Here is a 25,788-nt window from a genome sequence, read left to right on the forward strand (position 1 = left end):
GGTCCTGGGAATTTCCCACATTCCCAGGCTGGACAATTGGATTTGATGTCTGTAGGATTTGCAGACTGAAGAACAGCAGCATTCCTAAAATAACTGTTTTTTGTACCTTAGGAGTCTCCACTGTTCTATTTCCTACAGGAAAGACCAAATTTGCAGGAATTTCTGTCCTGTAATATTTCTATGAAGTACAAAGCCCTTTCAAACTGGACACAGGTAGGTTAAAGCTCTCCATCAATTTTCAATAACACACATTGGACAAGGGTTCCCTGAGAATGACAGATTTGTTTTTTTGTTCTTTTGCCTTTCTTTTAAATTCCAGGCCAGTACAACTGTGACTAATTGCTCTGCTCATAAAAAGCCAACACATGTTTGTGCCTTTTGTTTTATAACACGTTTGCTCTATTTGGTTTAATTCCTCCTTTCTCAAGCAAATTATTTTTATATTTATAGTAGAAAGCCCTGAGAACTGTCAATCAGTGACTGATAGCACACTATATATGCATAGTTAACATATGCAGCAAGATGACTCTACTTGTAGAGAATATTAACCCTTATATTTAAGATTATTAGACTCTTCAAAAGTAGCTGCTGCACACATAAAATAAGAAGCCTTCTATTTCACTAAGCTATTTCTGGTTTTCCTCAGGCAAACAATACCAGAAACATGCCATTATGTCTAATACCCTTATTGATTTATACATATAAAAATGCTAAAACTAGTTTCAATCACTTTTAAAACAAGCCTCTTTATTAACATGAAAAATGGCTCAAAGCTCATGCTCACATCTTTCTGTAGTAAAAAGTCTTTGCCTTTTTTTTTTGGTAACTTAACTTGAGTAGCTAATATGTTTTGAAATACCATCTGTAAAAAATTTCCACTCTATCCCCCAGTGTGCCTGTCCGGATCTGCCTCTGGCTGTATGCATGCTGCATCACAAAGCATTAGGCTCATTGGAAATTAATGGAGAGGCTGAAATCTGCTTTCAAATGCTTTCCAAAAATCCCCAAAGAAAACAGATCCCCTGTGCAACTTTATTTTTAATGGTGTTGCACTTAAATTTAAGGAGGAGCTGAACTAAATTCCAAGTGACATGTATTCTGCCTCGTTTTAGGTGATTAAAACAAATGGATTGTTTAGTGATTCTCAAGATTTTGCAAATATCTTTGCCTCTGTTCCAACTGGATTCTTAGCTTGCATCCTTTTAAAGTAAAAACTAGAAAAGAATTGTCTTTTAAAAAAGCCATAAAGGCAGTCTTAGAAAATTCTGCTTTGAGATTGGAGAGCTCTCTGAAGTCAAGTGAAATATAAAAATTGGTGAAACTGATGAAACTATATTAAATAAAGGCCAAACTAAAGGCATTATGTCAATTTGATTTGAAGGTCTTATCAGCAAAATACATTCAGGAAAACACTACCTTTTGTGCAACTTTTTAAAAACTTAGTTTTGGGAACTATGTTGTCTGTGAAGAGGAGCATTTCAGCTTTGCCAAAACTAAAATCTCGTATTTCAAGCAGGGAAGGTTTGCAAAGAGCCCATCCAGAAAGCCAGAAGATGTTTCCCAGGGTGCATTGACAACATTGGCTGCTGCCCAGTGTCCCCACTCCTTGCTGCTGCCACCAAGGGTCATTGCTCTCCAGCAAGCCACGTGGAGCCATTCAGCTGCACTTCCAGCAGTGGCTGTTAGCACTTTTCCCATCAAAGAAGTAATTTTCCACTCAAGGTGATGCATCAAGATCCCAAAAAGGGTTCTTTGTGGCGAAGGGATAATTAATCCCAGCATGTCTGCAGGGAGGGAGATGGTAACAGCCCAGATATCCAGGGGTCCATATCTGAGGGCACCACCTCCTCTGAAGCTCCTCTCCTATTGCCTACTGAGCCCGTGCCAGACATAAAGGAAAAGCAGTGGAATTGGTGAAATCAAAGGAATTATTTTCAATAAATAATGCATAAGAGTAAACTCACCCTTTTCCATTTGCACAGAAGAGTTTGCTGTACCTTTGAAGCTATTTGTTATTCAGATAATAATATGTAAATACAGGAAGTTATCCTTGACTCTTAAAAATGTACCGCAAGTATTTAACATTAAAAATTCCGGATACTTTTGTTTAATTTTGACTATCTCTCTGCCTCAGCTGGTGTTGCTGGTGCTGGACAGAGGCTGAGTATCAGAGTGTTACCTGGAAATGTAGGGCAATAAAAAAGTTTTCAAGGTAACTGCTGCAGAGCTCTTCATGAATTTCATTAAGGGTTTGCTGTCACGTTGCAGTGTAGTGGTAAGGAGGAGAATAGAGGAATGCAATATTTTTCCACTATCACTTCAGCTAACAATGTTTTTTATGGTCTGGGGAGGATATACAACCACGTTTGGCAAACAATCCCTTCTTTAATAGGCTCCAGTGTATTTCACAGGAGACCAGCTTTAATCTCTGGTCAAATTCAGTTATGCAGCAGAATGTTTCTTTCTACCTATGTACAAATACAGGATAGTTGGAGGAGTAAACCACCAAATGGGAGGTCAGCCATAAACTGGATAAACTCCACCACTGCCTGCCAAAATTGTAGTGAGAAGCTCTTTAATCCTGACTTGTCCCAACTGCTGCAAGGCTGGTTGTAGCCCAGCAAGGTAATGCTCCCCTGGTAATCACAGCACTTTTCTCAGGTGGTGCACAAGCTCATTTGACTAACCAGCAATAGCCTTGAAATGTTTGAACAGTAGTCACGGGCTTCCTCCTACTTTAAATGATCAATTCCTATCAGAGTAAAAACAGAACCAAGTTTATGGTGTGTGGGAGGAATTATGGTTCAAATAGAGCAGTGTTCCAAGAACAAATGCATAAAGAACATTGATTTAGCACTGAAAATGGGAGTATTAAATCCAGGATGTTTAGATGCTTTATATGGGATTGAGGAGAGAGCCTGGTGGCAGCAGCTGAGTGTTCATAAAAAGTCTGAGTCAGGCAGGGAGGACAAAGGAAGGTGCATGTGCTGTGTGTGGGTAGGAAGCTGCCTGACAATCAGATGATGGAGCACATCCAAAGCTCTCCATGAGGTCAGGATCCCACAGGATAAATCATTAGGCCAAATCCTGAAGTGCAGGTGGAACTTTACTCTCCCCACATCTTCCCCAGTGATACTTGCAGGGTTGTTCTCTATGCATCACAACTACTCTGGGACATGTCCTGTTCAAGGAAAGCACCTGAGCTTGTCTTAACTTCACTGAGGTTATTCATACACTTAAAACTAGGAACATATTTAAGTGCTTCTTTGGACTGGAGCCTAATTGCACTTTTATAGCTTTTGTTTAAATTAAAGGCTAGTTAGAGGTGAACAGCACAGTATTCAACAATTTCATGCACTTAGAAGTTAAATGTTAACAACAGTTCCCTTCTAACTATTTATGTTGCTTCAGTTTGTATAACTTGAGCAAACTCTTGTGTTTTTATTTAGCTTTGGTTACATTTAGAATTGCAAAAAGTTTTTAAAAATCCAGCCACATTTACTGTCTAGCACACAGCCGATACCTAGAGCACACACTTTATAGCAGCAAAACAGTGCAGTGCATGGAGATTTTTTATATTTATGAGCTCTTATCCTAATTTAAAGAAAAAACAGGTCAACATGTGCTTGCTTTTCACTCAGGTTGACAGAAATTAGGCACACATCCTAGACCAGGCAACAAACTTAAGTAAGGCTGTGAATTTGAGCAGGCCAAGGACACTCAGAGCCTTTTCCTGGCTCTGAGATTTGGCCATTGCAGCACTTCACTGTTCCTGCCCAAACCAACCTGCTGAGAAACTACTCCCCACTTCACTTCATGTTGTCTGGTATCTTTTCTGTCTTGTCCACAGACATTTTAAATTCACATCCTCAGTGTTTGCAGAGTTAAATTAATTTGCCACCACAGAGAAAGGCAGGAGTGAGCACCATCACCTATGTGCCCAGCAATCCTGCCCTTCCTCATCCCTCATCTGCAGACACACACATCCAACCAGATCCTTCCAGGCTCTTTGCTCAGCCCTGCACTCAGGGAAACTTTCCCCCCAGTGCTTCCATGGATTCCCAGCTCTGTCAGGCAAAGGAGGGGAGTGCTCCTCTCTGAGCAAACAAAACACAAATTCCCTGTCTCTTAGTACATGGGTTAATAACTCCAAGGCAATGAGGCAATGGAGTAGCTGGAGGTCAAGCATTTGTTTTCAGGCAGTGTAGAAAGTACAGGAGCAAAGCTTCAATGTCATTTTTATCTTGGGTTTAATGTAAACTTCCCCATGACCCTCTGGGAGAGCTGTGTCCCAATGAAATATCCACAGCAGGGATGAAAGCTTGCTCCAGTCACTGAATGAGACAACTGCTCGCTTTGTGGATGGAAATAACTAAAATTTATGCCTTTCCTCTGAAATTTTAGGGGTACAGACTAACTTAGCAACAACACCCCAGGGTATTTTAGTGCACTGTTTTAATTATAATTGCTGCTATTAATATTCCACCATTATTCAAGTCTGAAGCACTGTGCCTGCCTGAGAGGTGTGTTTCATTCCACCCCAGAGGCCAGCCCACTGCTGGGGCCTTCAGAAGACAAAATGCATAAATGCAGACTAACAGAAGTCTGGGAGTATAGAATAAATAATATACTCACCCCCTGGAGCAAAGAAGAAAATAAACTAATTAAGGAATTATTTGACAACCTGAAGGCATCTCTCACAGGTAAAATGCAATTCCAGAGGGTTTCTTTTCTAGAAGCTGAGAAACAGGGAGCCTGTGCAGAAGCAATACACAGAGATGATATCTCCAGTAATTTAAAGCTGCCTGGAGCCTCACTGATAAATCCTGACACACCAACACCACTTGAAATTGTGGGTGCACTTAGACCAAGCTCCTTTGGTGCTGCACCCAGCCAGGTGCCAGGGTTGACTGTGGTTTGTTTTTGAGACCACAGCAGAAGGTCCAGAAGCAATGCAACAGAAGACAAGAACATTTCAGAAAGCAGCAGGAACAGAAAATAGAGTCCTCACACTTCAGTATCATAAAACTTTCAAACAGCTGAACTGGCAGGTGCTGTTTCAGAGAAACCAAACTTTGGAAAGCATCTAGATCAAGCTAACCAAGACAGGGAGCTAACATTTGCCAGCCTGTGTCTGTCAGGTACTTCTGGCTCTGGCTACTTTTAAGAGTCTCTCACTTTTATTAGCACTAAATTCACTCAAAACAGGAGACACAGGCAAAACAAGCACGAACTGACACTATTAAAATGAAACACTGCATCAACCTGGAGTTCACAATTCAGTTTTATTTCAGACAGAAGAGTAAATTGTCTGACATTTTGGCCTGTTCATGTTTTTACCACAAAGACACAAACAACAACAACAACTAGAAAACCTTGAGGTTATGTGACCTGAAACCTTGACTTTCCTATGCTATGAAACCTATCCAAATAAAATAGGAATAAAAACTTGCTAATTTTTAAAGCTACATCAGGAAGTGATCTGGAGATAACACCTCACACTGTCAGCAGAACTAAATTTGCATAAGCCTTTTAAAAAAGAAATGAGAAATATTATTTCAAACTGTTAGAACTCCTTCAAAGCCCTACAAAGAGTCTCAGGTATAGTATAACAGAGATACATGCAAGGAAACATAAAAGGAAAAGAAATACCACCCTGAATTCATTGCCTGTCTTGTTCTGTTGCTTCTTTTTATCCTGTAATGTGATATCATGGAGTGTAACATAACATGACAGTTCAGAAATTTACAGGAATATCCTTTTCTCCCTGGAAGTGATAGCAGGCAACAACCAGCCACGGGCTCAGGGGAGGGAAATGAAAGAAATTCTCAAATGCCAGCACACAGCTGCAAGTCCTGGCTGGATCTCAGCAGCACTTCTGCACTACAGATATGCATTTACCTATGAAAGAGCAGCTCACAGAATTTGTGGACAGCACCCCACCATTGCTCTTCTTTAGGAGGAAATACTCTTTTTACCATGGAAATACTGGGGCTTTCTGGTTTCAAGTTCAAAAAATTACCACAGTCTCTGAAGCATACTTGAAAAGGAAAAAAACCTGTGGTGCTTAAGGTGAATGTGCAGGTCACATGAGACACATTTAGTCTGAGGATTGATGAGAAAAACTGAGGGATGCAAAGCAGCTTTTTCATCATTGTTTCTTTTCCTCCCAGCTGACCAGGCTGCCCATCCTGGCAGGTCATTCTTCAGTGAGTGTTGCTAATACAGAGATCTGGTCCTGTTTCTGCATGCCTCAGAGCATGTAACACTTTGGGCTGGATTCTCCTGCAATTCTGTTTGGGCTGGATTCCCCTGCAATCCTGTTTGGGATGGATTCACCTGCAATCCTGTTTGGGCTGGATTCTCCTGCAATCCTGTTTGGGCTGGATTCACCTGCAGTCCTGTTTGGGCTGGATTCTCCTGCAGTCCTGTTTGGGCTGGATTCTCCTGCAATCCTGTTTGGGCTGGATTCACCTGCAGTCCTGTTTAATCTGGCTGCCCATGGCTCCTGAAGGAGGGACTTGCAGAGGACATTACACCCTGCACATGATAGGCAATGCTGCCATGGCATCTCCATCCTCTACACAGCAGCCAAGTCCATCACCCCAAATTAGATGTCTAATTTCTAGTCCCTGTTATGCAACCCACCTTAGGTAAACTATTCATGTATTCAAGAGTACATTCTGGTGCAGACAAATTGCAGGGAATGGCTTCCAGCCTCGCTGCATTTAAACACAACATTGCAATCAGTTATTTTTCATACTCCCTAGTTAATCAAATTCAGCCTTCACTAAATCTACATTTATTAGTGCTGACAGTCATGCAGAACTTGTCTTCAACAATTAGTATACACAAAGGCACTGCAAAAATGTAGAACTGAAAAATTACTGCATTTGAACATAAGGTGGCTTTTTGGAAAAGGTTGTTCATTTTTATGGTTCTTTTTAATTTAGCCTTTCTGGTGCTCCTTTCATCCCACGGGTCAGTGTTAATAATCAAGACCTAGGTTATACACTTTGCAGTATAATTAAAGTCACTACTTAATTGGAAAGCCTAGCACTAAACAAAAGGGAATCAATAATGAATCTAATGGGAAAAGCCAGAGAAAACATCTATTGAATATCAGAAATAACTGTGAGAGACTGCCATGTGTCCAGCACTGCTGCTATGGAGACAGCATGGAGCCTGCTGATGGGGAGGCTCTGCTCATGAGCCATGTCCTGCAAAGAACTCTGGTACTGGCCTCAAAAAGGGGATGGAAGCTTTCTCAATATATTTTTAATTATTATTGGGAAACCGTCACTGTTTTTACCTGTTCCTCAGTCTTCTCATTGGAGTAATTTAACATTGCACAACTAACTAAATATACAAAGACCTAAAGGTGGTCTGGGATTTGGGAGACCAAGGTTTGAGCCCACATTCCACCTAATCAATCCTTATTTGTGCCAGGTGAGCAAAGCTCCAGACGAATGTGGGAGAAAACCTGAAATATCTTCATAGACAGGGTCAGGTCATGGCTCCAGGCCTCAGCAGCAGAGGGACTGTGCTGATACAGAGCAGTATCTATGGTTTCCTCAGAGTTTTCTTGCCCAGCCAAAGAAAAAGGTGAATTTTTTCCTCTCCTTTGAGGGATTTGCACAGTTCCAGCCCGAGCCCCTTACAGCCAAACAAGAAGCATTTCCCAAAAGGCAGAGACAAGCCTGTGGCATGCACAGGGATACACAAATAAGCACAGCTGGCCCAGGGGCAGCACTGTGAGTGAATTTAGGTTGTCAGCTGATATCCCAAATGATCTGAGTCAGAACTACAACACCAAATGCTGGGGAGGAGCTGGTCAGAGCCCAGCTCACTGCAGAGGAGGAGCACAGGGATTCACTCAGTCCACACCAGCTCCTCCTGCTCCTGGGCAAGGCAAAAATCAGCTGAAATTGGCTGCATCTCTCTGGGGCTGCATCTCCACTTGTTCACACAGATAATGTGCATGCAGAGGTGCTGTTTGTAGGTGATTCACAGCCCAAGGAAAATGCCCAGCCCGTGTAACTTGACAAAGCTACATAAACTCCCAGAGCATGTGTCTGCATCCCTCTCCTTCACCCTGCTCAAAATCCACATCTGGACATTGATTTGGGATCTAATTAAAACACTTCACTTAGTTTCATCTCTTACTGAATTTCCCTCCAATAAACAATCTTAATCTGTTGCCCAGAGGTAATTCTGTCTGCTCCATTTTCTCTCTCTGTTTTTCCTTCTCTCTGCTTCAATTTACGTCATATGTTCAGAGTGGGCAAAAAAAAAAAGATTTTTCAGAATTTTAGCATGGTTTTTAGATTGATTGAGAGTGGGTGCAAAAAAAAAGTCAAATGCTTTCCTATGAAAAATAAGCCTAATTGAAATCAAAATATCATGCCTATACTTTGATTGTGAAACACTGTTCTGCTTAAAAAAAATGAAATGCTTAATTTCAATTAATGTTTCATTAAACTGTGACCTGATATTTAATCTGAAAGTATTGGTAGAAGCTAGTAGTGGAAAATTCATCATTTCAAGAGTGATTTTTTAAATGGGAAACTAAAGGTTTCATTGGTCTAAACTCTTTGTTTAAACAAACATTTCACAGAAGATGTTCAGCCTAACACAAAATATTTTTAGGCTTTTTTTTTTTTTCACTTGTCATTTTCTGCTAATCAGAAATTCTGATTCCTGGAAAGCTCTGAACTTCAAATATTCCTTGTGAAAAGGCCCATTACATTGCACTCTGGTTAACCTGGAAAGGCTCTGTTTTAATTTGGAGTTTCTTGTGTCATTTCTCTAAGTGGCTCAAAGAACACCCAGCATCTCCAGAGGATTTGAAAACAGGTCATGAGGCAGAGCAAGCAGCAATGGTGGGAAGAACCAAATAACCCCAGACCCAGCCTTGTCCAGTGCACTGATCCCAAAGCTGATGCTCTGTGAGAGCATCTGCCTTCGTGCCCTGCTCCTGCAGCCACGTCCAGCAGGGCATGGGGGTCATCCAAGCACAGCACTGATGACCAAGGCCATCCAAATCCAGCACTGAGCCTCCTCCAGCACAGAGAAACTGCAAACACAGCCCTGATGGGGCTGCAGAGAGCTGCTGACCGATGGCTGCAACAGCACAGGGGCTCCCCAGAGATCTGCTGCCCAAAGAAAGGGTCCAGGTTGAAGGGGATGGCTCTGCCTTCACAGAGAGCTGGAGCTCAGTGGCCACTGAGGATCATCTCTGACAGCAGGGCTGCTCCCCAGCTGCTGGCCTCACTGGAGCTGCTGTTATTAAACCTTTGAATGAGCAAATCAGAGGTCTATTTACCCAGCCTGCCCCCTTGGTAACATTATTTGATCAATTCCGGAATCCTTTTTGATAGGTAATTAAAAAAGCTTTTCCTTAGGTATGGAGTGGATTGAACCATTAATTACACTTCACAGCCCTAGAGATGCAATTCTTTTGCTATTGTGAAATGTCTATGGCAAACCACAAAAATGCTTGCCTCCATAAAAGAAGTGAATAAATGAAAGCAATTTCCTCAAGACCCAAATTTCTCTGAATTTTATGGCTTAAGACTTGAGTTGCCACAGCATTAATAAGTTTGTTCTTTAGGGCTGAATTTTCTCAATACAAATGTCCATGACTGTAACACAAAGAAAATATCTTCTTTGGCTGATAGAGCCAGCAGACTGAATCCATATATTAATATTATTGTTATCACTGAACTGCCACAATGCACTGTGCATCCAGTTGCTCAAAAAAAGATCAGTTAAATTAAAGATCCTCACCAAGCAGCGACAATTTTGTGTAAAAGCCAATTTAGCCATTATGGAAGCTGCAGGATCATATTAACTTTTCTCAAAAGTATGCATAATGCATGACAGCAAGTGGTTTTGACAAGTGCCTGAGTGTTTGTGTCTGTGTGTGTGGATGTGTCCTGCATGTAAAGAAAGCCCTGAAGTAATTTAAGTTACAAAGTCAAGTGATAGAAAGATAGAAAATGCTGGATTTACAGGTGTTGCACCTGTTCAATTCAACCCCTTGCTATCCAGCCTGTGCTTCAAAAAGAGCAGGGGAATTGATGTTATCCTGAGAGACAATGCTTTTGTTTGAAAGCATCTGGTTAGCTGACACTTCCCAATTTTCCAGCATGCTACACTGTAAAACAAACAGCTTTTGTAAGTTTGGGGACCTTTACCCCGTCTTTGAGTGACATCCCCTAAGGTTTTGGACATTTCTACTTTCTTTAACTTTGATGAAGTCAAAATCTACTGTCACATGGGGCTTCAGCACCTCTGCCTTCATGCATGACTGGGAAGGACTGAGCCTGATCCTTTGTTACTGGAGCAGGAGCTGGTGTTTTGGCTAGAGCTGGCAGCAGTGGAGGCTGTTATTGGCCAAAAAGGGCAGGAGGATGAAAACTCTGCCAGACTTTTAGAGCCACACAGGGAAAGCTGTTCTCCTCTGCCCAGTGCCTGCAGGGGTTTAGGTGGCTGACCCTGGGAAGTGCAAAATCTCCACCAAAATCTCTGAATCAAAATCTCCACCAAAATCTCTGCTCTGTTGCTTCAGGTCTGGTTTTCTATTCAGTCCAACATTTTCCCATTGAAATTATGGTAAGAGAGGCATGGACAGAGCCCAGCAGATTTTACAGCATTCCCAGGGGCAGGATTCAGGACAATTCTACACCCAGACATACTGGGAGGGATAGCTGCCAGGAATACAACTTCTTATGCTTTCCTACACACAAGGTTCATTGGCATCAGGAGATTATTTTCACTCAGTGCTCAGGTTTTTTCAATTATGACACTCATTTTATATATGGAAGAACATATATGGAAATTACTCCAATAACACTTCACCATCAAATAACACTTCTCCCAGAGAACCACAGAACAAGCTCTAGCTTAGTTGTGTGCTTGCAAAACAAAAATAACCTGTTCCTTACAAGAAAATCTTCTCTTTCTTCCATCTCATAGAGGAAATAAGATGTGTTAGTGAGGACTAGAAGTCCTGCTAATACTTTACTGCTGTGAAGAAAAATCAGGACATTAAACAATCTGAGCTCCCTGCAACATATTTTCTACAGTGGTATAGACCTTGAAAAACTTCAAATATTATATTATTTATAAAATATAATCTGATAATATAATCTCTAATAGATATTCAAAAATCTCTGATATTGAGAAGAAAAAGCTGGGATATATTTATCATACCATGCTAGAATCAAACTGTAATTTTGTAATTATTGTGTGATCTGTAATCACAAGCAAGAAGTTTACTGCCATTGCCTCTATTTGGCACACAAACAAAATTTGCTGTTGTCTCCTGTACCAACAGAAATCTGTATCCTAAAGAAAAGGTTTCTGAGCTAAAAGGAATAAAAGCAGTGGCAGCAGCGGGTAGGAAAGCAGAACAAAATGTGAGAAAAGCATCTTGAGGGCTGGAGTACCCACCCAGGTTTGAGGCTTTGCTGCAGTGGAAGGACAGGGGGAGGTGACTCCAATTTAGGAGCTTCTTGGTCATGCTGGCTGACTCTGCACCTCTGTTGTGCAACATATTTTTTAATTTGCTGCATGGGGACGAAAATACCTCCTGAAAAGCAATTAAACTGCCAAGTGTTTATGAACCTATGCTTGTAGATGGAATAGAAGGCTTGTTCTATCAGAATAAGAGAGTGGACAACAGTGAGAGAGGAGTTCAAATGAAGTAAAATCCAGTATTTCTCATCAAGCTTGGAGTATTATAAGTCCTGAGTTTGCATACTGAAATCATGTTTACTTTCATAAATTGTGCCTGTGCAATGTAGACTTGAGTATAAATTCTCCCAGTTCGTATCTTTAATACTGGTTTGTGAAAATACACAGGTTGGATATTTCAAATGGAAGCCAGAATGGGGAGAAAGCAGAGTTTAATACTTTGGGAATGCAAATTCAGATGTTTTTATTCACAGGCTGGACTTGGACTTTGTACATGGCCTTGGACATTGATTCTACCTTGCTCCTCAATTTAAAAATGAAAAGCCCTCCATTTTAAAAAATGGACAGTTCTGGGAATGACATGAATAGAAATCACAAGCAAACTGACAAGCTCAGCAATGGAGAGGGGAGACCACTGGGCAAGTGTGCACACAGAGACATTGGACAAGATTTCAAGGTCTGTCTCAAGCTCATGGAGGTTCAGTTCTCTCCAAAACATAATTAGAGTGTCTAAACCAGAGTCAAGCTCAGCCTTGGTACATGTCCTCCTTGTGCTGGGGGCCACAGAGCAGGCTGCAGTTCCAGTGGGGTGCCAAGAAATGGAGCAGAGGGACAGGATCCCCTCCCTTCCCTGCTGCCCATGGGGAGGGATGAGCCCAGGACACCTTTGGCTTCATGAGCGCCATGTCAGCCAACACCCCTGCTGCTCTCAAACCTTCTAAGTGGGCAAAATCTTCTTATGCAAAGACCTTCTACCTTCCCCACACACTCTCACTCATTTTCCACAGGAAATTCAGTCTGAAGGGTTTTCCTGTGACTCATCTAGAGGCAAGTGCATCAATTGCAGCCTCTAGATCTAACTAGAACCACCTCAGGAGTGTCCAAACATGACAAGGGAGGCACTTCTCCCAGGAACACAGATATTTAATCATCTGGCATGGCCTGATGAGATACCCACAATGAGAATGTCAAAAAGCTCATCTGAGTGACTCATCAAAGCTCCTAAGCAAAACTTGGGAGAGCATAATCTGAAGTGAAACATCCCTGCATTGCAAAGGGTCTCATGCCTCTGACAGCTGCTGAGCTGGATTTGAGCTCTGCAGCCTTTGCTTCTGCATTTCCCAGCAGAACACATCTCATTTATCCTCATCCCCCTGCCCACAGCAGCAAATAACAGCCAGGTCAAACCTCACCAAGCTCCATTTGGGAAACTTCACTTGGACTTTAGGATCTCTGGGCCTGATCTGATGCACAGCTCCAATATTTGCATAACTACAGACTCCTCTTTCCCCAGCATAATTCCAGGATGGATTTTTATGATACATCAAGAGAAGAGAGATGAGACCATTAAACAAGTCAGAGTACATCAAACGTGGTATCAAGGCAGTAGATTGTCTTCTTTTTGCCTCTTCTGATACCTGAGTTTTGGGTTTTTTTGTAGCAAGGGTTTGAGAAAACAAATGCTGAGTCAATACTTCTGAGATCAGTTTAATATGCAACACAGCTGAAGAAATTTGTAGTTAAGCTGAAGGTTTTTTTTGGCAGCTTGAACTACCTAAAATCCTAATTCAATTGCAACCTACTCACAGACCACGGCTGTTTAGCTTGGCTAAACTTTTCTCACCATTTAATAAGATACTTTTTTATTTAACTTTCAGTTCTGCCTAGGAGCCCCAGTGGGTCTTTTAAAACAGAAGATTATTATTAGAAATTAATTAAGTATTCTTTTCAATTCTGTCTCCTGAGAGCAACTAGGCATTGTTGCTGATCTCCTCTGCATTAAGACATTACTGATTGTCATTCATGGGATGATAGTGTGGATGTCTCATCTGGAAAATATATAACTCCATAAATATGAAAGATTTGAAAGTTATTTAATACAAAATATAATAAATCAGTGCAAATAATAAACATGTAATTGCAATGTCAAGCATAGCACAGGCATGTGAAGACTATAAACAGTGGAATAAAAATAGACACACATTCCAAAGACAAAAAAACCTCACTGCAATTACAGGACCCCGATGGATTGCACTTAGTCCATGTTTCAGCACACTGCAAACCCTGACTAAACAATTCTAAGAATATCAAATGCAATTAAAGACAATTGATTTGATAAGCTGGGGTTATTTTTAAGGGACCAGTGACTATAAAGTGTTTGTTGCACTGCCCCCCTCCCACTGCACGTGACTCCAAGAGGCACAGACTAAATCTGCCACCTCTGAAGGCTTTTTCTACATGAACCAAACCCAAAAAGCACTGATATCCTGATGTAATTTTTGATCTGAGACATTGAGCATGCATATTAATGTACTACTGACAGAATTAGCTATGCATTTAATTTGGCACTTCATGCTTGAGATGGCAGTTTGGTTTATTTCATTTGCACTCAGCTCAGGGTATCTGTACAAGTAACTGCTGCCATATTCCAGCCAGAAAGGATGTGAGGAGAAGAATGGCACCATGGCTCAGCAGAACAACAGTCAGTCCCTTACTCCAAATAATAAAGCAGAATTCCACTTACTTTTTAGGTCTGTAGTCAGGGATGGACCTGTCCAGTGATATCCTGTCACTGAGTTGGGCATTGTAACCATATTCTTCATACTTAGTCTCTGATTCATGGCTATCATCTCTCAGGGTAGCAGCCATTCCCCCCTGGCCCAAGCCTCCTGGACCTTCAACTAATCCCATGGGCTTTGCCAGACCTAAATGAAACAGATTAAAAAAAAATCAAATTATTAATATAAAGGGTATAGACAGAACCTCTTCTGTGACACAGAATGTTTTCAGATGAATGAGATCTGAACTCCCAGCTCTTAAAACCCTCATGGCTCTGTGGAAATTATGCTCAGCTTCTCAAACCAAAGTCCAAATCAACACATCTCATAGTATCTCTGCATAATGAGCAAACTATAAAGAATCAATTAGCAGCTTTCACGATTCCTTCTTTTTCCAAAATGGCTAATTATTGTTAAGATAATTAAGAAAAAAATTTTCCCCATTAGAACTGGAGGGTTTCCCCATGTAGCCCATTAAAGCTTCACTCATTTTAAGGGAGAGATGTTGAATTTCTACCACATGTGGGTGTGCCAGTTTAACTCCACATCAGTGTCAGTTCTGGTACCTGCCCTGTGACTCCAGGACCACTGCAGCCCTGGTCCAGGTTTGGTTCCTATGGACTGGCCACCAGCTTCTGTTGGGTAGGAAACACAGGATGAATCTGATTTCACTGCCTGAGTCAACAGATGGGTGATTTGGACTCAAATACACACCCTGCCCAGCCTGTTGCCACAAAGATGTGCTAAAAGTATTTTAATGGAGCTGACACTCCACCTGGGAATCACTCCAGATTTCCTCTGCACTTCACATCTGACAAATGAAATATGTAAGATCCTCAGCTCTGTAGAGCTCACAGAAGCAGAAAGTTTGGACACTCAGTAAGTGCTGAGAAATCAGCCAATTAACAATGCATTTACAGGTTTCATTCACTGGTCAACTCAAAAATAAAAATAAAACAAAACTAAACCAACATAAAAATGCTTTTATGATCACATCACCAGGAACCTCTTCCATGGCAACAGGCATTTAATTTGGTGCTGAATCCTCATAAATAAGCTCCTCAAATATCCTGTGTTTAATGTCAAAGCTCTCCTTTCCAAAAGGCTGGCTATCAGCAAGTCATTATAAATGACAAAGTTATTTATAATGACCCTGGGAACACCATACAGGAATGTGTGACTCTCCCCCAAATCATTTACAACACCAAGTAAAGCAATTAGAGCTTGACCCACTCAACATTTTTCAAATCAAGACTTTTTCAAGAGGAGAATGACATTATTTCAACGAAATGATTAAAAGAAAGGAAGGAACTGTCAGCATTTGGTAGCAACAAACACACATGGCAGTACAAAGGTGGGACTGCTTCTCCAAGGCCCATTAAGGAGGGCAGTTCAGACCCTTGTGAGGAAATTCTCTTGCACCTCACTGCAGACAGAATTTCCTTACTTGTTACAGCTCCATCACCATCTCTGTTTAATGACAGGACAGCCCCCAGAGACATTGGTTCATTACTGATCTGAAAGGGTAAAATTTTGCATTTTTTCCCTCAGTGCTCGTGACAAAATCCTGTTCTGAGATAAAGTGCAACAATACAAACAGTCACAAATTAACATAAAAGGAATTCTGCTACTGAATTTCAGACACTGCTGACAAAAACACATAAATGCTGCAATCATTGGTGAGTCAGGACAGATCTTGCTTGTGTTTGTGTCTTTGATGCCTTCATGCTCCTCATCACCATGCACTGAAACGTGACTAAAACTCAAGACTAGTCTGGATTTCAAACCAGAGAAATTCTTCTAGTTTATTAAGTGAATCACTTCAAACCATGTCCCTGAAAATATTTTAGGGAGCTTCATTTTGAAGAAAATGGCAACATTTGTCCTTTTTGTTCCAATTTAGGATGAGAGGCTACTTGGCACATTGGCTTTCCTTTGGAAAAATTTGAACAGAGGGCCCTGCATGCCTGGTCTGACAATGATTCCTTGCTTGAGTAATTACAGAAATTACACGTCTGAGACTCCACATCTCTCCCCACTCAAAAGGAAAAGCAGAGCAGCCTAATCTTCCTGCATGATACAGGCTTAGACTCAACAGACACCAGCAGCAGTGATGCTGCAAGCTCTGCCTGACATGCCCAATATATGGAATCTAAAAGGAGCTCAGTTTCTAAGAAAAGTCAGCTGTACCCTCAAAAAAAGGAGTCAAATTAAACACTTTAAAAGTCAAAATCCCGGAAAACTTGACAAAGCCTATGTCCTTGAAAGACCATAATGTGGAAATTCATTTGATGATCATTTGGAATCATCTGGGCTAGGTTCTGATATAACATCAAAGCAAATTGAAGATGACTTCATTAAAATTAACTGACCTGCTTTAATTAAAGGGTCTCCAAGATGTGCTGTGCTCATTTGACTTGAAACAACAATCTAATTCCAGTGGTTGAGAACTTTATTCTTCGTACTGTATGCTCTTGCAGTTTATGGAACAAAACACTTGAGTCTTCATGGCACAAGTAATGTGAGAATGAAACTTCCACCCCACAGGAAGCATCAAGCACTTGGATATTTTCCTTCTGAGAGAACTGGTTAGACAGCCTGCCCAGCCATCCATGATGACAATTATTTCATGTACCTTTTTCTAAATCTGATATTCTAGCTCCTTGTGTTGCTGATCTGATCCTGTTGTGGGAAGGAGTCATCATTTGTCCAGCTTCCTCTCAGAGCATATTTCTGTGAGCTTTTTGCTCCAGCTACCACATTGTAGCTTAGTCTGACTGACAGTTATCCCAGAAATGCAGTAACATTGACCAAAATAAAGCAGCAATTAAATAAATGATATCACATTGCTGCCTTCTTCAAAAAGAGCACTGGAGTGTCTCTGGAAGGTCTTAGGAACAATGAATATACTGTATTTTATATATGTGTATGTGTGTGAGAGGCAGCAATTACGGGCAATGTTCCTCAATGCATGGTTGGTTAGCCAGACCATGCCTCACATCTTTCCATTGCATTTTCCATCTCAAAGTTGATTTGCTGTTGCTTCAGCAATTGTCTCCTCAACAGAGAGCTTTCTCCCATCACTTTCTGTGTCACAATGATGACCTGCTAACCCCCAAATCCACAGTTACTGCACTGGTCAGCCTTAAAAAAATAAAAAAGACACAGAAAAGGAGTTTTAATTCAGCAGCATCTCCACAAAAAAAAGGTTGGTATCAGGAATGATGGGATGAGCATCCCCCAGCCTGGCTGAAGCAGAGGCTGCTGGTGAACACCCCCCAGCACATCCTCCAGGCCCTCATCTGAGAGCACTTTTCTGTTTTCTTCTTGTTTTGAAGCTCATTGCAGATTTCCATCTCCTTCTCTTACCTTTAGGTTATTCACCTGCAGACCAAATTCTCACCCATTTTTCCACAGCATCAGAGGGCAAGGCACAGAGCCAGAGCCAAGGATTGAGATCATGGGGCCAGCTCTGAAATGGGGATGTGCAGAAAGGGGATGCCCTGTGAGCAGCTATTCTTCAATCTATCCTTTCTTTAAATTTTCTGGACTAAAAATATCTGCAGCTGATACACTGGGAATGGTCATAGACTGTTCCATGCTGCAGATGACAATGAGGTCACAAATAATTAGTGTCTGTCATTCATTTCAAATTTATTGCTCTCACTGCAGAGATTTCTGTGTAGGACAGAAATTGGGAGAATGGAGAGCAGAACAAGCCAGCCTTAGTTCCTTAACCAGATTAATTACTCCACAGGATGCATCATTTTCTAGGAAGAAAAGAGATCTTCAATTTTTCATCATAAACCCTGTCACAATGGGAAAAGTACTAAGGAGATTTATATGAGAAACTATGGCAAAATCTAGATCAGATTATGGCTGTGATTATTTTACTATCATTTTTTTTTCCTTTTTGCAACACAATTACAGGCAGCTGTAAATCAGGTTCAGCCAAGGTTCTCAGACGAAATTAAACTTCTGACAAATCAAAATAAAAATAGGTGATTGAAAATAATAATAGAATGTCATAACACTGAGAGAACTGCTGCAAAATCTGCAAAATGCCCTTGCTGGCCAGTCTCAGCCCCAGCTTGAGAAGGGCTCCAAAGCCAGGCTTCTCAGCTTTATCTACACTTACAACCTCTGCATATTTGAATAGCTGCAGAAAAGTATTTCAGTTTCTAGCACCTTCAAAGGAGGGAATAAAGCATTTCCTTCTAAAAAACCTGGCATAGGTCAAAAACCCTGACAGAGTCACCCAGGAATTCTACCTGTGACTCCTGAAACACTTTAACAGGAAACATAAAACTCATCAGCAAAACAGTTGTTTCCTTCTTTCTCCAATTATTATTTCTCAGCTGAAAATATGACTGCATACCATGTAAAGCAATAAAAATCTTTGGATCCTAGCTCAATCAAAAGGAAAAAAAAAAAAAGAATCAGGGACAATAGCAACTCCACATAGATTGACAAAGCTGACTTTCAGCATTTCCAGTTCCAGCTTTGCAAAGAAAAGAAAATGGTTCAGAGATTCTGGACTAGGTTCAGTAACAGCTTAAACAAGACTCATCTTACAATGTCTTTTTAAGCTATTTTTACACAAACCCACCTGTTTAGAGGCAGGAATTAAAGCAGTTGCAACTATTGAACAAGCCCCAATGCTTCCACCTTGAATTACTGTATTGTGCTAATTTTGTGATCTTGTTCTGTTGCAGTTAGAAACCTCAGCTGAGGGTTAGAGCCTCAAAGAATGGCATGGAGTGAAGCACTGATCTTCCTCCTTCAGGAGCTGCATGTCAGAGTGAAGCACAAGAAAAGCAGCTGGTTGGAGGAGGAGGAGGAAGAGTGCAATGCAGGTGAGCCATTCAACACTAAGCTAAAGGTCTCAGCTCACCAGCTGTTTATAACTTCATTTTACTGATGCCTAAAATAACTATTAGCTGATGATTTCTAAAAGAACACACTCAAAAGAAAGGCTCTCTGGTGTAAGCAGCCCCTTTTCTCTCACAGCTCCATAATGGCATAAATTCAGTGAAGGCATTGGCAGTTCACTGCACCAATATTAAACCTGAAAAACTAAAAGCATTTTTCTGTTGCAAGCACAAGGATCAACAATATGCAGGAAAAAAAAAATCTTATTTGGAACTATTTCACTATTTGACAGAGTTTCAGCCAACTTTGCAAACAGTAGCATGCAGCATGGGGAGTTGCTGGTGTCTAGCTCATGATTCAATCTAAATGTTAAACAGAGCCTGGCCCTTAATTTCTGCATATCCCAACTTTCCATATCCCAGATCAGCTTCTCCCACCATGACCCTGAAGCAAGCCTACATAATATGTCAGATTTGCTGCCCAGAGAACGGATCTGAATTTTGCCCATATCAAAAGGTGCTCACTTTCTGAGCTAGAAGGAATGCTGAATGTGGAGGAGATTTATTTTACATACAGCAACATCCAGCAAATCACATCCCACAGGGATGCAAGCTCCAACTTTTGGAAATTGGAGAACAACAAACAAAACCCCATCTAATTTAAGTGACTCCAGCACTTCCATTTATCTGAAACCCAAATCACAGTCTTATTTTTTTATAGTTGTACTCAAGTTTGCTGCATCCCTGCTTGAAAAGTTTACATCCCCTGGTGCCTGGTATCAGCCCCAAGTATCTCTGCAGATATATCAGGGAGAAGACAAACAGCATCCTGCAGCTGATGGCTTGAAAAGGACACAAGTACAGCAACCTGTGAAGCTGAAGCACTTGCTTTGCAACTTTTTGCCTCTAGAAACAGGGGGTGCAGTGGTTTTGTAGCTTAACCTCATCTCCAGACCCCAGTGGAAAGCCTGAGACAGCATTTCTCAGTCTTGGTGCCCAGATGAGAGGCCATGCTATAAAAGACATCCATCTGTGAGCAGGTGAATGATGGGGAAGGGGTGAAGTGATTTGGGAGCTCTGCCTGGAGGGGGGCTGCTCCTTTCCCATCCCCAGCAGCCAGTCAGGCAGAGAGTGCAGAGCCAGGAGCCTGGGAAATTATGTGGATTATCTGGAAAGAGGACTCATACCCAACCCCTTGTGTGCTTTGCCATATGTTTCTTCTTCAAAACAGGGACTTTTCCAGGTTGCAGAGAGCACTCTGAGACACAACATGTGCATATCTGTCAAATGCTCAAAATACATTTTATGGAAAATTCCATGAAGGTGCCCGGGGCTGTTCTCAGCAGCTGGGCTGGAAGCTGACCCTCATTCCATCCTACACACTCTGCTCCCACCATATTGATGCTTTAATCCTTAAATCCTACATGCTAACTCCTACCAGGACAGGGTTTGGCCAGGAAATTTTTTTCCTTAGAGTTTCCATGGCATGTAGTCCAGACTCAGGATACCACTGCAGCAGGTACTACATGAACCCAAAGAGCTCATGTTGTCCTTAAAATCCTAAATGCTAACTCTTACCAGGATTTGGCCAGAACAGTTTTTTCCTTAGAGTTTCCATGGCATGTAGCCCAGACTCAGGATACCACTGCAGCAGATGCTAGATGAGCCCAAAAAGTCAGATCCCACCCCAAAGAACTCACCATCAATACAGGTAAGAACCAGATGCAAGAAAGATAATGAAGAAAGGAGACATGAAGGCAATATAACAAGGTCAAGGTGTTTCTGGAATGATCCTTTTTGTAGAATAGCTTGTGATAAAAGCTCCCTAGTCATTCAGGTAATTTTGAGATGATGAAAGGTGACAGTTCTGTGTCTGTAGAGGGAAGGAGTCCATCTCTGGTAAAGCTGCCCCATGCCAAATGCAAGACTTAATACTTGGAGGAAGAGAAGAGGAATATCTGAGGAAATAAAAAGGCTGAGGTGTAGAAGACAGGAGTAGCAGGACAAACTGTGTTAGTCATCTTGGCACAACGTGGAGAGGGATCTGGTTCATCAGTGTTGACAAAAGGCCTGCTGGGGACACAAAGGAACAGGATGTCCTTGCAGAGCCATGTTCACCCTGAATCTGCTATTCAGTGGTGCAGCACACACACCACTGCCCTCTTACAGTTGCCTCATCTTTTGTTCCTTGGCTTCACAGAAACTGCAGCACTGCGTAGGCTACTGCCTCTCTAGACACAAAATTCATTAGTGCTTTTTAATTGGAAGAAATACTGTGTTTTTATGTACAGATATCTAATATCAAAAGTAATTGCTTTTATAGAACACTCATTTGGAGCTGGTTACCCCTTGAGATGAGAAAATGTATTCTAATTACAACAGATAATTCAGGAGGAGATAAACAGATTGAGGACTGGAAGGACCAAGAAATAGCATCTGTACAGTCCACTGGAGATGAAGATAAAAGCTCATTTGTGAGGTAGGACACTGATCCCAAATTTACAGATAATAGGAGAGGTGCCAGAGTTTTGCCAGAAACTTGATATAAACAAAAATGGATTTCCTCCTTAAGCAAGGAAGAGCTGTATAAGGATACATTTTGAGAGGCAAAATAAAAAGCCCCTACCCCAGATGCATAATTTTAAATTATATGTGTGTGACTGATTTTTTTTTTAAATTTTCCTTTCAATGATCAAAAAGTTCATTCACAGAGAAAGATCACTTTGTTATCTTTAAATAAATAACAGATGCCACGATTCTTCTAGAAGTTTTTAAATCCCAGCTGACTCGTGGTTTTTGCTGGTGAAACATAAAATGTATTTTTCTCTTCAGGGCTTTGGAGGAAAGCCAGAAAACTCCTCTGGTGATGGCATAAATCTGGAGTTGAGGGGGAGGAGCTGAAATGTTGGTGTATCTGCCTGGCAGCTTTGGAGGAAAGCCAGAAAACTCCTCTGGTGATGGCATAAATCTGGAGTTGAGGGGGAGGAGCTGAAATGTTGGTGTATCTGCCTGGCAGCCCACTGATATTAAAAGGAAACAGAATCTGAGTGTCATCAGTTTGGCACCTGTCCTCTGGCAGTGGCCAATACCTGGGGCTTCAGAGGAAATGAAACACAAACGATGAAGCACTTGGCCAATTAAACTCTGCTCAGCCCCTGGAAGCAGAGCTCCCTCTGAACCCCATAGGCAGGTAACTAAAGCCCTGAAGCATAATATTAGATTACCCTCATTATCTTAACTCAGACAGGTAGAAACAGGGCATAAAACTACCCAGTGTCCTTTAAAAGCCCAGCCACTAATATTAGATTCAATGGGCTCCTGCAGCAATGAATTCTCTGCTACTGTCACGGTCAGAGTGTCACCAACTCACATGAAATGGATCATCTGTATCAATATATTAGATTTGCTTTAATTTTTCCAGGGAAACAGAGGTGAAAACTCCTGGGTGAAGTGATCATTAAAACAATAACAGAGCCATTCTAGAGGAAGGGAGAGCGACTTCTCCTTGAAAAGCTCCATGGTCCAAGAGCTAAAACTTTGGGGTTGTTTAATTAGATTCAGGAACAAGCTGGTTCAGCCAAGTTAAAGGGTTTTAATTTCATAAAAGAGGAAAATATCTTGTGAAGAGCAAGGAGTTTGCTTGTGTTAATCAAAGGTAGGGAAGGGAAGCAGTGGACCATGGTGGGAAGGGAGGTGTGCCCCAAGGTCTGACAGGATGAAGCCACAGCTGGAAAGCTGCTGTTGGATGCAATGACATTTCCTTGACCCTGCAGAGCTGACTGCACACCTCTAATCACTAAAAATACCCCTTTTGACTGCTGGTGCAATTCTGGATGAGAAGTCCCTGACTGCTCTGTTCTCAGACCAGCTCCACTACAACAGTCAATCCCACAGGCATAGGTTCCAAAAGGGGAAAAAAAAAAAGTCTTTAAACACAAGGGACTAAAAACAACCAAAAACAGCTACCTAATTTCCTAAGTTCCTACTGTTCTAGACTCCATTGTGCTGATAATAAAGTCCAAACTCATCAAAGGCTCTACTACATCTGACATTGCCCAACCTCCCAAATTGCTGCCCAGGGTTCACCCTCAGGTCTCTGTCTCAGAGGGATTTTGTCCAAAGTTAAGGAAGATTCTTCTCTCCTGCTCAAGGGTGTTTGGAGAGCCCTGACAAGGGCCAGACAAGCCCATCTCCTGCAGCATCATTTTGCAATCATGCTCCACATTATTTGCAGACACTCATATGCCTCCCTGCTCATTTACCTAAACAGCCTGCTATTAAATTAAACTAACATAATCACACAGATAGCTTTCCCAACAACAAAGTCATATAGAACACTTTGCTATTTGTATGGCTGAAAAGCTCCTGGTCGTTCAGATCATTTTGCACAGCAGAGGATGGCAGCATTAAACCCAGACATGGGAGCTGCTGGAACTCAGAGTCACGTCGTGCTTGAAAGTGGATCTCCATTTCCCACTCCTGTGAAATTACTCACTGAGTTCACCTCTGGCAATGCAACCACAAAAAGGAGCCAATGTTAACAACTACAGACCTGCTGGCTACAGCCACTGCTCTCCTTCTGTGCTCCAAGAGCCACTGCCTGCTCTTCCTATTGGCATCAGAGAATGAAGTGATCTGAGAAAGTCCCTGGGTCTGTCAGAGTAGGGCTGGTTCTCTGTCTGCTGCCTCTCCATCTCATCATCAGACATTTCTCCTTGGGAATAGATGGGAGAAGACATCAGCTGCTGTTGAGGATGAGAGATTTCAAATACTTCCACAAAATCTCTTGAAAAACAGTTAATTTGGATATTGGTTTTCTCAGGAGCCAGAGAGAGCCTTGATTCCTCCCCTTTCCTTTCAGTGTGGTATTGCCTTAAAAGCTCTGTAAGGGTGACATACTTTTTTTTTTTTGCATCATTGCACATTGGTTTCAAAACATACTCGTTTTCCTGACAGACTGTCTATTTCAGATCTGTAGATCTGTGTATTTTTCTTGACCTGTCTTTGTATTCTTCTTTCTCAGCCACATCTTTGACACCTCTCAGGGAGCTTGGCTTTTGGCTCTCTGCTTTTCCTCCTCTTTCCTGCCTTCACTTTATTTTCATATCTCATGTCAACATACACCACAGCTGTGCCTTGCTTGTCAATGCCAGGCTGCAATGCCTCCTTCCATCAACCTCTTAATATGTGTATGATTTAATTTCCTACCAGCAGGACAAGTCAGCCCAAAAACAAATACAGGACACATTTTAAACAGCAAAAAGACACTCCTGAACCCAGCATCTAAACAAAAGTGCTTACAAATTAACAGATTATGGCATATTTTAAGCTAAAATGGATGAAGTAAATTATTCTGCAGAGTCCTTCTAATTGATGAGATGAAGTGACAGCCACATTTACAGCAGATCTATCTACCAGAGAATGTGCCCAACTAAAGGTCTGAGTCTCTCCTGCTAACAAAGGGGGAATAGAAGGAGATTCCACAGTGCTGAGAATCTTACTTGGATTTGAAGTGCCTTGCTATTGTTAAAGGAAATGTTGAGTCTGGATTTGGTTTTGGCTCTAGAAAGGAAAGCTCTAGAAAGGAAAGCTCTTTCTTTATATTCATAAAAGAAAGCCTATTTAGGAATGAAAGACACGACGTTGCATGGATAGCTTGTAACATAAGATTAATCAAGGATTTATCAAGGACAAATAAAAAGAATTAGGTACCACATTCTCTGGGGGAAGCAAATCAAAGGATGAGATAGCTTTGCAAAAGAAAGGAGAAATGAAGATAAATAGCAATTGCCAATAAATTTGAGAAAATAAAGATGTAATGTTAGGGGGAAAATATTGGCACAATGTTATATTTAAAAGTGGTAATAAAAACATTGTTTACTTTGATTTCTGCCCTTTCTGGTTTATTGTTGATATAAAGATAAATTGACTCAGAGTTCCAGGAGCGGGAAAGCTACAATCTCCTATTACAGGCACTGTAAAAACCAGCTCTCCTATAATAACTGATTCATTATTAACAAGATTGGCTTCATTGCATGTGGGTATTTGTAGGAATTGACTGTGACCCAGGGCTGATTTGGGCCCTGACAAACCCACAGCAGGACCCCTGGGCTTGCCTTGGAGAAGGCAGGATGCATTTGGTAACAATGTGCTGCTTTGATCTACCTACAGAGCACGTTTAAATTACCACACATATATAGAATTCAGATCAAATATAAAGACAAGTTTTTGAAGTTGTGAATCAACCTTCTTCAATTTACCTTCCTAATACCACTGACTGCAACAGTGCTTATCTGTTTTTCACCAAGGCAATGTAAAAAGAAACTCAAGTTTTGAGACTCAATTTTTCTTCAAGCTTTCCTCCCCTTTATGCCAAAATTCCATGAAAGAATGAATGTCCCTGTCCCCTGATGTGTCTCTGGTTTGTACTTACGACTACATTATGAGGTGTTAAATTGCACAGTAAAAAGAGAAATGAGGACAGTGATAGAAGGTGCCTTTATACAGCAGAAGATCATCCTTCAGTGGAGAGACTGGCATGAATCAAAATTTGAATTTCAGGAACCCGAGTTCTGAGTTTACAGCTCAGGCTCATCACTCCTCAAGGACACCAAGCAGACACCGCTCTGCGGTCACGCTTGAACTGCAGGTCACACCCA

At 41.4% G+C, this 25,788-nt stretch overlaps 1 protein-coding gene across 1 annotated transcript in view; it reads right to left on the reverse strand.

The window, feature by feature from the left end:
- GALNT9 (polypeptide N-acetylgalactosaminyltransferase 9) overlaps positions 1-25,788 on the reverse strand; it is a 132,841-nt gene that overhangs the window by 93,617 nt on the left and 13,436 nt on the right. The window contains exon 2 of the mRNA XM_071445325.1: positions 14,225-14,405. Coding sequence (XP_071301426.1) covers positions 14,225-14,405 — 181 coding nt within the window. The remainder of the gene's footprint in view (positions 1-14,224; positions 14,406-25,788) is intronic.

The sequence above is a fragment of the Agelaius tricolor genome, unplaced genomic scaffold, assembly GCF_023055355.1.
Source record: "Agelaius tricolor isolate 1412-34295 unplaced genomic scaffold, bAgeTri1.0.p SCAF_20, whole genome shotgun sequence".
Lineage (NCBI taxonomy): Eukaryota > Metazoa > Chordata > Aves > Passeriformes > Icteridae > Agelaius > Agelaius tricolor.